Genomic DNA, 12,756 nt, shown 5'->3' with positions numbered 1-12,756 from the left:
AAAAGTGATGAGGCAGGGGTAGGAGCAGTGACAGGGCAGGAGAGGCAACAGGAAAGGAGAGGTGACTGGGCAGGAGAGGTGACTGGGCAGGAGAGGTGACCGGGCAGGAGAGGTGACCGGGCAGGAGAAGTGACGGGGCAGGAGATGTGACGGGGCAGAAGAGGTGACTGGGCAGGAGAGGTGACTTGGCAGGAGAGGGAACTGGGCAGGAGCAGTGACCAGGCAGGAGCGGTGGAAGGACAGGAGCGGTGAACGGAGAGGAGCGGTGAACGGACAGGAGCGGTGAACGGACAGAAGCGATGAACGGACAGGAGCGGTGAACCAAAAAATGATGGATTTAGGGCCAGATCTCTGTACTGGGGTGAATGTTTGTCATTGTTTTGCATTCTGTCCATCAGTTGTTCTTTTTGCTTTTGTCACCCCGAGTGGGACTGGAATGCCCAGACGTGGGTCCTGTGCTCTCCATGCCACTGGAATCAAGCTCTCCTGGCTGATGAGAGCTGAAAGCCCTAAACCGGTCCTAGGATGCTTTTTTCCAGTCCAGGGAGGACCTGGCCTGGCAGTTCGGGCTGGACTGTTCCCATTAGGCGCAGGATCAAGACCGATTTGCATATGGCTGGGTCCAAACTGAAATGGCATAGTGAGCAAAAAAACGATGGATTTAGGCCCAGATCTCTGTACTGGGGTAAATGTATGACATTGTTCTGCTTTCTGCCCATCAGTTGTTCTTTTTGCTTTTGTCACCCCGAGTGGGATGGGTATGCCCAGACGTGGGTCCTGAGCTCTCCATGCCCCTGGAGTCAAACTATCCTGGCAGATGAGGGCTGAAAGCCCTAACCGGTCCTAGCATACTTGTTTCCAGTCCAGGGAGGACCTGGCCTGGCATTTCGGGCTGGAATGTTCCCATTGGGCGCAGGATCAAGACTGATTTGCATATGGCTGGGTCCAAACTGGAATGACATGGTGAGCAAAAAAACTGTGGATTTAAGCCCAGTTCTATGTACTGGGGTGAATGTATGACATTGTTCTGCATTCTGTTCACCAGTTATTCTTGTTGCTATATTATGATTGAGCAGCTAGTTGGCTGCCATTAATATGAAGGAGCCTTTGCGGGTTTCCGTGAGTGTAAATTCTCCTGAAGAGTCCCTTTCTCTTCTGACCCCTGCTTAACACATGTGTACAGGAGGAGCTCTGTATTCATGTCCTCAATGTTGGAGACAAAAAATATTCATGAATTTCTGAACAATGAGAGTAAAAGCATTAAGGTAACATGTTGTTCCTGCTTATGTTTTGCACGCTTTACATAAACCTGTATTCCCTATGAGTGTTTGCTTTTTTCTGAATTAAACCTCAAATAAACATGTTTATCCATTGTTTGAATTAAATAACGTTATAAACTGTAACTGGTCAGTGAAATGCTAACTGTACTAAAAATTGGTACGTTTTGCTATTTCTAGCCACACCCCTGACTCCGCCCACTGATCTAATATTCGGTTATTTCCGCCCCCTGATTCTCCACCCACAGTTCCCCTACTTTTTTTTCCCCACTTCGACCACTGACTACACCTGCTCAGATAACTCACTCCTCCCCCCGCCATTTGATTATTGCCAGGATGTTGACTCGTCGGTGAAACATGGAAGGAGTTACGGTTAAATTTGGGAACCGGGAGGGGGAGCCCATTTTTTTAACTGATGTACTTGATAGGATCTATGCTTGTCTGTGTAATATGTAAACACTACCACTGAACGAGCCAGACGTTCATGACTCCACTGCAATGTATAACTAAGGGAACGGCTAAATAGTAATACTTTTACTTATGATAAAGTCATATAATATCCTGTATTGTGATTTTGTTGTAATAACAGAAAAGGCAATAAAGTATTTGTTAAAAAAAAGAGAGAAAGAATCGCGTTTAAATTCAGAAGTGCCTGTGCGAAAAGGAGTCCGGTGCAAATTGCTCGCGCCTCGCGCCGAACAGAAAATGCTTAAGGAAGAAAAGGAAAAAAATAATGATACGATATCTGTGAAACTTCGTAAGAATGCAAATAAAATGGATGACTGGGCCCCAAAGGGTAAACGGGGTTTTGCAAAAGTCTTGCTTCGTTTGTGAAAGATTGTAATGTCATTCGGCAAAGAACACTGCTGCTGGGCACTGTGTTAAACCGAAGCACAACAAACTGCCACGAGCTGGCCCAAACCCACTCCTATTGCCTGAGGCTGCCGAGAAAATGAAGGAATCAAAATGCACATTCACACGCCGGGCCTTAGGTGCTGATGAATGATCAAGCAGTGGCACTTCCTAGCTACCCAACTTCAAAGGTTAGAGGCATGACATCTTTGCATACTTATTCACGTGCTTAATTGTTTTGCATAGCGCTGTTTTCTTACCTTACACCACATCGTAGAACATCTCATGTATTGTTAAAGTTGCTGTTCTTCCATGCTGCCCCAAGACTTACCAACTGTCAAACTAACTTTCAAGGGAACCTAGAAATAAGATTTCAAAACACCTTAACAGCTTGTAAATCAAGAAACTAACGCGGTAATCACAATAGAATTACAACAGCCTGATTACTTAATGGAAATCTTCACCACTCTAAAGTCTGACTCTTCCTCATCACAGACCTCACTATTTAAGCTGAATCCCCACCTCGGTGACAGGCATTTTTTAGTCTCGAAAAAAAAGAAATCAATTTTTCCTATACATAGGCCCCCTGTGAACTCCGGTTGCTAGCTGAGCAAAGTCGAATTCCGCACGTAGGAAAACCGAAACCGACTGCATTCGCAGCACAAGGTAAATGAGTGCATACTTGCACCTAGTAAACCATGGTCGGCCCAGTTTAACCAGTAAAATAAAAATATGTGCATAGATATCAGCCCGACTCATTAATTCCGGTAACCTGATGTCTCCCGACATGGGCGCAAATAGAGCCGAACTTCATCGGCTGGGCGGAGAGCATTTTCCAGAAATGGGGATGGAGCTAACCTCACAGCCATTGTATGAGGAACAAGCATTGGCATAGCCAATAGGTCTCGCATTTGGTACCTTATAAGTGTTTAGCCATGCAACAGTTGGTGTTGTTGCACCAAGGATATTTTGCTGCATAACTTAATACTTATACGGTCCAAAAAGCGAGACCTATTGGCTATGTCAATGCTTGTTTGTTTTTTTGTTGCTGTTTTAAGTTGCCGCATCTACAATAGCTGGACATGGTTTTTGTTAATAGTTCTTTGCATCAAACAAACTTGTTTTCATAGCTCTGAATGTTGTTTCCATTCTGGTTGTAGGAAGCAGTCATTCCCGAGGGTGTGGGGGCTACCTAGCTGTGCGCATGCGCCGAACTTTGCCAATGAGAAAAAGCCGGGTGCAGGTGCGATTTACAAGTGTGGAGTGAGTGAGCCCCAGGCATCGCGACTCACTCACACAGGAGTTCATGCACTGCACCTGCATACTCAACATGGTTTAGGGAAACTCGACCCACTCCCTCCCAGGCATCGAACACATATTTACCAAGAAATTCAGAGAAGGGCCTGCCTGCTGCACTGACGGCTGGTGGTGTGTGTGCCTGGTGAAAGAGTGCACTGACGGCTGGTGGTGTGTGTGCCTGGTGAAAGCGTACACTGACGTTTGGTGGTGTGTGTGCCTGGTAAAAGCATGCACTGACGGCTGGTGGTGTGTGTGCCTTGTGAAACCGAATACTGATGGTTGGTAGTGTGTGCGCCTGGTGGAAGCTTGCACTGACTGCTGGTGGTGTGTGTGCCTGGTGGAAGCGTGCACTGACAGGTGGTGGTGTGTGTGCCTGGTGGAAACGTGCTCTGACTGCTGGTAGTGTGTGTGCATGGTGAAAGCGTGCACTGACGGCTGGTGGTGTGTGTGCCTGGTGAAAGCGTACACTGACGTTTGGTGGTGTGTGTGCCTGGTGAAAGCATACACTGACGGCTGGTGGTGTGTGTGCCTGGTGAAAGCATGCACTGACGGCTGGTGGTGTGTGTGCCTGGTGAAAGCGAACACTGACGGTTGGTGGTGTGTGTGCCTGGTGGAAGCGTGCACTGACTGCTGGTGGTGTGTGTGCCTGGTGGAAGCGTGCACTGACAGGTGGTGGTGTGAGTGCCTGGTGGAAGCGTGCACTGACTGCTGGTAGTGTGTGTGCCTGGTGAAAGGGTGCACTGACAGCTGGGGGTGTGTGTGCCTGGTGGAAGTATGCACTGATGGCTGGTGGTGTGTGTGCCCGGTGGAAGCATGCACTGATGGCTGGTGGTGTGTGTGCCTGGTGGAATTGTGCACTGACAGGTGGTGGTGTGTGTGCCTGGTGGAAGCGTGCACTGACTGCTGGTGGTGTGTGTGCCTGGTGGAAGCGTGCCGTGACGGCTGGTGGTGTGTATGCCTGGTGGAAGTGTGCACTGATGGCTGGTGGTGTGTATGCCTGGTGGAAGCGTGCACTGACGGCTGGTGGTGTGTGTGCCTGGTGGAAGTATGCACTGATGGCTGGTGGTGTGTACGCCTCTTGGAATCGTGCACTGACGGCTGGTGGTGTGTATGCCTGGTGGAAGCGTGCACTGATGGCTGATGGTGTGTGAGCCTGGTGGAATCGTGCACTGATGGCTGGTGGTGTGTGTGCCTAGTTGACTCGTGCACTGATGGCTGGTTGTGTGTGTGCCTGTTAGAATCGTGCACTGATGGCTGGTGGTGTGTATGCCTGGTGGAAACGTGCACTGACGTCTGGTGGTGTGTGTGCCTGGTGGAAACGTGCACTGACGGCTGGTGGTGTGTGTGCCTGGTGGAATCGTACACTGATGGCTGGTGGTGTGTGTGCCTGGTGGAATCGTGTACTGACGGGTGGTGGTGTGTGTGCCTGGTGGAAGCGTGCACTAACGACTGGTGGTGTGTATGCCTGGTGGAAACCTGCACTGACAGCTGGTGGTGTGTGTGCCTGGTGAAAGCGTGCACTGACGACTGGTGGTGTGTGTGCCTGGTGAAAGCGTACACTGACGTTTGGTGGTGTGTGTGCCTGGTGAAAGCATGCACTGACAGCTGGTGGTGTATGTGCCTGGTGAAAGCGTACACCCACGTTTAGTGGTGTGTGTGCCTGGTGAAAGCATGCACTGACGGCTGGTGGTGTGTGTGCCTGGTGAAAGCGAACACTGATGGTTGGTGGTGTGTGTGCCTGGTGGAAGCTTGCACTGACTGCTGGTGGTGTGTGTGCCTGGTGGAAGCGTGCACTGACAGGTGGTGGTGTGTGTGCCTGGTGGAAGCGTGCACTGACTGCTGGTAGTGTGTGTGCCTGGTGAAAGCGTGCACTGACAGCTGGTGGTGTATGTGCCTGGTGAAAGCGTACACTGACGTTTGGTGGTGTGTGTGCCTGGTGAAAGCATGCACTGACGGCTGGTGGTGTGTGTTGCTGGTGAAAGCGTGCACTGACGGCTGGTGGTGTGTGTGCCTGGTGAAAGCGTACACTGACGTTTGGTGGTGTGTGTGCCTGGTGAAAGCATGCACCGACAGCTGGTGGTGTGTGTGCCTGGTGAAAGCGTGCACTGACTGCTGGTGGTGTGTCTGCCTGGTGGAAGCGTGCACTGACAGGTGGTAGTGTGAGTGCCTGGTGGAAGCGTGCACTGACTGCTGGTAGTGTGTGTGCCTGGTGAAAGCGTGCACTGACAGTTGGGGTGTGTGTGCCTGGTGGAAGCGTGCACTGACGGCTGGTGGTGTGTGTGCCTGGTGGAAGCGGGCACTGACGGCTGGTGGTGTGTGTGCCTGGTGGAATCATGCACTGACGGGTAGTGGTGTGTGTGTGCCTGGTGGAAGCGTACACTGACGGCTGGCAGTGTGTATGCCTGGTGGATGATGTGTCCACCTGTAGGCGAGCATTGGAGTAGTGGCCTTTATTTGATGTGCCCCCTCTCTTACAAGTGAAGGCAATAATCTACTTCTGCAGTGACAGGAGGCACTAGTTGTGTCCTCTGGATGATGCCAAGCTTAATTGCTTCATTCGGTGGGTGGGGGGGGGCCAGGACGAGGGGTGGACCATCAGTAGTTTTGATTTTCCGGTGATGTGTTCTTCTACCGAAAAGTCAAGGTTATGGTAGTTACAACGCTTGGTGGCATTTTGCCTTCCTGCCTGCAAGTACTGCAGTCTAGTGTCCTCTCACAGTGGGAGGATTGGTTTTCTCACCAAGCTACCAGTGAATGAGATATATCTCGCAGTGGCGCTGTAACTACAGTGCTGGAGTTGCTGCAGCCACTCTAGTTAACCTTGAAAGGGTTTAAACAAACAATGAGCATTACCAGTGGTTCCCAAACCTTTTACGACATCAACCCTATTTTTAGAACCGCAAGCATTTGCGACCCACTAACTTTACTGGACATGAGGCAGTGCGATTTCATAATAATAACAGCAATTGTTTGTAGACCTCACACGCTTGACCACACCCTTCAATAATGAACTGAGTCCAGGATATTGATCGACCCAGAAAAGTATCAGATCATGACCTGCATTGGAGTGTGGAGCTGTAACACTTTTCAGAGTGGAGTGCTGGCCTCTGGCATCCGTTTACTAAAACTAAAAGGTTTCTGAAAAATCTTGGTGTTGATGCCAGTTATTTTAGAAAAATTGAGAAACCCCCTTCTGCAGCAGAGAATGAGGTATGGCCTTGTATCCACTTCTGTGTTAAAACAAGGCCCAGTGGTGCATTTTGGACTCCATATATATATTTTGCAGTTTTATATATCACGAACCAGGCCAAGGACATTGGAGTGCATTATATGAGCACCAGATTACATTATACAAGCTAGATAGAAACCTTTGATGTGTTATCGTTCCACAGGTATTTGAAGTGTTTTGTGCTTTGAAAGGCTGGCTATCAAACAACTTCCTATTGAAAAACTGCTGAGAATGACTTAAACAGGAAGATGATGTAACAGAGGTAACTTTATCACATGTTGACACTTTTACTGGGGTAGGCGAGTGTATGAAAAGAGAAGGCTACATCAAGGCCACGATTTTCTAGTACACATGTAATTAAAACGGGTTTCCTTTGCAAATTAACGTTTCAAGTATTTCCGAATATTCCGGTATCCTTCTAAGCATTGGCATTTAATTTTGAAGTTTGATGGCACCAAATATGTGAGTTTAATCAAAACAAATCAATCCACAATAAGGTGGCTGTTTAAAATATGGCAGGGGGTTCGTCAATCCTCTTATGGCGGAAGCGGGGGGCTGTTTAATTTTTAATTGTGTTTATTTATGTTCACACTTGTGTTACCTTAAATCTTTTTAAAATAAATACTTCGAAAACTCCACTTAGTCTCTGCCGCATTGAACCCGTTCATAGCGCTGCAGATTGAGTGTTGACGCTGTGGAGGCAGGGCTCTAGGACGCCATATTGTGGGGATTAAGGGTTGCGCTCGAGCTCTTGGACGCCTCCCGCCCGCCCAGGTATAAATAATCGGCACTAAGGCGCGAGCGTGTTCATACCTCTGAGGCGGAAGCCGGGGGCTGTTTCATTTTTAATTGTGTGCATTTCTTATTTATGTTCACACTTGTGTTACCTTAAATCTTTTTAAAATAAATACTCCGAAAACTCCACTAAGTCTCTGCCGCATTGAACCGTTCCTAGCGCTGCAGATTGAGTGTTGACGCTGTGGAGGCAGGGCTCTGGGACGCCATATTGGGGGGATTAAGGGTTGCGCTCGAGCTCTTGGACGCCTCCCGCCCGCCCAGGTATAAATAATCGGCACTAAGGCACGAGCGCGCTGACTACTAGCGTGTTCATACCCCTGAGGCGGAAGCCGGGGGCTGTGTCCTTTTTAATTGTGTGCCTTTCTTATTTATGTTCACACTTGTGTTACCTTAAATCTTTTTCAAATAAATACTCCGAAAACTCCACTTAGTCTCTGCCGCATTGAACCCGCTCCTAGCGCTGCAGATTGAGTGTTGACGCTGTGGAGGCAGGGCTCTAGGACGCCATATTGGGGGGATTAGGGGTTGTGCTCGAGCTCTTGGACGCCTCCCACCCGCCTTTAATTTGCATAAAAAGATGACGTCTTCCCGTCCGGGCGGGCGGGCGCAACGGCGGCGCGCCAAAGGCGCGCCAAAGGCAAGCCCGTCTGCGCCCGTCCGCGACCGGACGGGACTAGGGGCCATAATCCCTGCCCCTTCTCCAGACTATATTAGGAGATACAGCTCTACCGAACTACTCGCCTGCGACCCTCTGCAAAGGTATTATGTAATCATTCTTATCACCCCCTAAATCTGCCACCTCAATGCCAGTATTGCAAAACCTATTCTAAAGTCAGTTCCACCAATAAGACCCAGTATACTTATAAGATGTTTCTTCTTAATTGCAGGTCCCTGCCCAAACATCGAATAGAATTATCCTTGTTACTTGACGAGCTAAACCCGGATATATTCTTTCTTACTGAGACATGGCTGACTCCGCACTCAGAACCCGACATAATACAAGCACTACCACAGGGATATCAAATAGCAAGGATAGACCGTTCAACTGGGAAAGGCGGGGGATTAGCAATTATATTTAAAGATCATTATACCTGCCGCTGCTCCCCCAGCCCCTTTTTGGACTGCGAAAGCATGTCCTTTAGTTTGGAGCTTTCACCAAATATTAGCTTTTCGGGAGCACTGATTTATCGTCCTCTGGGATCGGTCAAACAGTTCCTGTGCTCTTTGCCCTCTGTTGTCGCAGATCTCGCAGCCACTGCTGCTAATTTTACACTGTTGGGTGATTTGAATATACACTTCGATGACATTGGGGACCACACGGTTCAAGAGTTAACCTCTGATTTTTCTGCGCTACAGCTAGTTCAGCTTGTCTCACTACCCACTCATACCAAAGGGCATTTGCTGGATCCTGTGTTCAGTAACTGCCCTGACTTGAAGGCAGATTCTCCCACCGCGCTCCCGTGGGCTGACCATTGGTTAGTCCCGCTCATCTGGAACATCTACAAACCCCCCGCACTGACACCAGGGCTACGGGAAGCACAAAACTGGTCCAAACTCTCACCTGACAAGTGGGTCGATGAGCTACAAGCCACAATACCACCTATCAACGCAGACCCCTTGTTAGCTAATGATGAATTTAACAACTGGGTAACTAAATCACTGAACATCAAACTTCCCGTGAGGATAACTCTGGCAAAGAGATCCAGGACCTCAGCCCCGTGGTATTCAGAGGAGCTCAGGGACATCAAACGCAAATGTAAGAGGTTAGAGAGAAAATGGCGTCTGGGCTACACAGACCCAGACAAAATCTTGTATAGAAAATCCATCAGTGACTACACCCGGACTTACTTGCCACATTAATGAGGCAAGTAAAATCAGGCTCTCCCTGTGACCCTGCACCCCCGAGTTCCCTAATGGCCGTTAGCCATACTATCCTTCCTGTTATGCTGGAGGTACTCAATGCCTCAATCTCCACTAACACGGTTCCTCCAGCATGGAAAGAGGCTAGAGTGAGGGCACTTTTGAAGAAACCTAACATGGATTTGAATAACTTCAGCAATTATCACCCCATTTCCCTGCTCCCCTGGATCAGCAAGATACTAGAGAAATATATCAACAGTCTTTTGACCAATTTTCTAGAAAATAATCAGTTGCTTGACCTCTCACAAACGGGTTTCCGCCCCAAACATGGGACGGAATCTGCTTTGTTAGCAGTTCTGGAGGAAACTAGAGGAATCTTAGATCGAGGGGGATCGGCGGCTGTCATCCTCCTCGATCTAAGTGCTGCCTTTGACACAGTGAATCATGAAATCCTACTGCAGCGTCTCTATGACATTGGAATCCAGGGGGGAGCGCTGAAATGGATCAGGTCCTTCCTGAGTGATAGAACCTTTCAGGTTTTTGAGGGAAATACCACCTCCATCAGTAGACCTCTGGGTTGTGGGGTCCCGCAGGGCTCCTCGCTTAGCCCGACGTTGTTTAACGTCTATATGAGGCCTCTGGCTGGAATCGTACGTCCATATGGTATTAAGATCATTACCTATGCAGACGATACCCAGCTGGTGGTCTCTTTGACGCGGGCCGAGTGTTCTGCGGCCATGGTGGATCTGGCAGGTTGCCTGAGCGAAGTGAACAGCTGGATGACCCTGTCTTGTCTCAAGCTTAATGGGGACAAGACAGAGGTCATGCTGCTGGGACACTCGGCTCCATCTTCGGTGGACTCGATTTGGCCAGCCTGTCTGGGCTCCCCTCCAGCTCCCAAGAATGCCATTAAGAGCTTGGGCATTTGGCTGATAGGTCCCTGACTTTAGACTATCAGGCCACCAAGCTATCGGCCACCGGTTTTGGCCTTATCAGAATGTTGAGGAAGATACTTCCCCTGTTACCATTCAAGGCCAAAGAAACCATCGTGCAGGGACTAATCCATTCCAGGTTAGATTTTGGAAACGCACTTTAACTTGGAGCCCCCGGCTCCACACTGCGAAAACTGCAAGTTATCCAAAATTGTGCGGCCCGCACCCTACTGCAAATTCCCCGTAGGCTTTCTGTTAGACCTGGACTGAAAACACTGCACTGGCTCCCTGTTAGGGACAGGATTAGCTTTAAGTCCCTCTGTATTGCCCATCAGTCATTCTGGGATACAGGACCAGCAATTAATCTCCCTCTAATCACCCCGTACCTCCCCAGCAGACAGCTACGTTCAGCGAATGCATTTCTTGCTGTCGTGCCCAGGGTCAAACGGACCAGATCGGGAGGACGCTCTTTTACTCTGAATGTGGCCAGGCTGTGGAACACTCTTCCACTCCACTTAAGGTCTAATTCCGACCTAACCTCCTTCAGGAAACAACTGAAAACCTTTTTGTTCAATAAATAGGCCATCCCCTTCCTTCTGTGCTATCCGCCCTACTGTAAGATCACCTCTTAGTCACAGCGCTGGGACGCCTCCGGGCAACTATTTGCCCTTATTATATTATTATTATTATTATATTATTATGTTTCTTATATAGCGCCTGAATCGACCCCCGAAGGGGTATCTCCGCGCTTGCCTTGGGAACCCGTCCTGGCTTTTCCCTGTGAGATAGCCCCTACAGGGCATCCCCAAGGTGAAAGCCAGGCATCCCGCCGCAGGGGGGCCGTTGTGGAGATTAAGCAAGCTTAATGCCCAGAGTTGCAGAGTGTGAACCCATGATTAGGTCAGGCACCGAAGCGAGAATTATCGAGTCCATGGACATTTGAGCTCAAGACCCTGCCGCGTCGGGAATTGAACCCTGGTCCCGGGTCTGACCTCTGCTTCAGGGTCTGCCTGCTCTAACCAGTGAGCCACACTTCTCCACACCTTTATAAAACACATTTTCATTTCATTTCATTTCATTTCATGCAGGTGAGATCTTGCTTTGTTCATCCCGTTGCCAATCCGCCCACCAAATCGCCCTTTTATTTGCCAAAGAACTTGAAGCAAAAATGCATGCTGGGCAAGCTGCTCTGCGGGGTTTGTTCTATTTAAATAAGCATCCCTAAGAAATTTATTTGATGTGCTGGGAATGTTCTCCTGGCACTTTCAGCATATTTTCTTATTTTCTCTCTAAGGCCACCATGCCTTGAATGGCCGAGTCACGCACCGCGGCTTGACTTTCAAATATACAATTGTGCTAGCGATTTTTGGTGGTAGTCCACATAAAAAGGGCTCAATCTTCAAAATGTGCACTTGAGTGAGTGATTTTCTTACACCCCACAACTCTACAGAGCTGCTGTGTCAGTGCGCAATTTTACCATGGATTTTAGGAAGCTGCCGAGTGCCTACAGGCTACAGCATTCACAAAGAGAAAACAAAGCTGCATATTTAAAATGCAGTATCATGGTCCTCATTGGGTATTTTGCATGGTGTGTAGCGTTTTCTTCCAGAGGAGCGAGCAGGAATTGTAATGAGTAGCCCCATGGGCCAGGAATAAAGAAAGGGGCCTAGGGTAAGCACTACTCCAAAGCCTCCGTCCCACACCTAAGAGCATTTAGTCAGTCCTTCATAGATCTGCACCACTGGTTTCTCCTCCTGTCAACAGTATCTTCACTATAAGGACTCTGGACCTGCCTGTTGTGTCGGGGGCTTGGTCCGAGGCTATGGATCACTCCAAAACTAGTGGGTGGGCAATTATGGATACCAGCAGGGGGCCTGATGAAAGGAACACAAGGAGCCAGTTTTGGTGTGTTAACTGGTCCAGCTGCCGTAGCCCAACTGGCGTACGTGTCTGCAGGACCCTCTTTATTGCTTATGGGTCACATAACCCTGACGTCCTACGCCTGTGACGACACAGGCAAAACACTACATTCCTCCCCAACAAACTTCAAAACAACATTAGCAGACAGCTCCGCTGATCATTCTTAACTTATGTCCTAACTTAGTAATTGTATTTTTAACACAACCTTTTGACAGGTACATTTGAGAACAGTCTTACGTGAAATGGTCCCTCAGTTGCCGTATTTCCCCGCATTGGGTGCTGCGACAGGCCTCGGCTCTGGGTCTCCTGTACTCTGGCATTCGATGGAAGCTCGTCTGGACGGGCCTCGGGATGGCTGCCACCATCGTCAGGCTCTCCACTTACTGCTCCTTCCTGTTGAGTCACTGCGGGGCCAGGTGACGCTGGAGTGTCCATTGAAGAGAACAGATCCATTCAGTCACTTGAGTTGACATCTTCCATTGACACAGATGTGCACCCATTTCCAAGCCCCGTCGGGGATGAAGCCAGCCTCTCAGATAAGTACTTCTTGAAGTGAGATACGTTACGGGTCACAGTCTCTCTTCGTCGC

General features: G+C 49.1%; 1 protein-coding gene across 1 annotated transcript in view; it reads right to left on the bottom strand.

Annotated features, from left to right (window-relative positions):
• POLN (DNA polymerase nu) overlaps positions 1-12,756 on the bottom strand; it is a 2,689,548-nt gene that overhangs the window by 45,863 nt on the left and 2,630,929 nt on the right. Inside the window, exon 30 of the mRNA XM_078678603.1 lies at positions 2,390-2,488. Within this exon, the coding sequence (XP_078534729.1) occupies positions 2,423-2,488 (66 nt within the window). The 3' untranslated portion in view covers positions 2,390-2,422. The remainder of the gene's footprint in view (positions 1-2,389; positions 2,489-12,756) is intronic.

Source organism: Lissotriton helveticus, chromosome 2_2 (genome assembly GCF_964261635.1).
Source record: "Lissotriton helveticus chromosome 2_2, aLisHel1.1, whole genome shotgun sequence".
NCBI lineage: Eukaryota > Metazoa > Chordata > Amphibia > Caudata > Salamandridae > Lissotriton > Lissotriton helveticus.
Note: the sequence above shows the minus strand (reverse complement) of the source record. Positions and strands in the feature narration are given on the sequence as shown.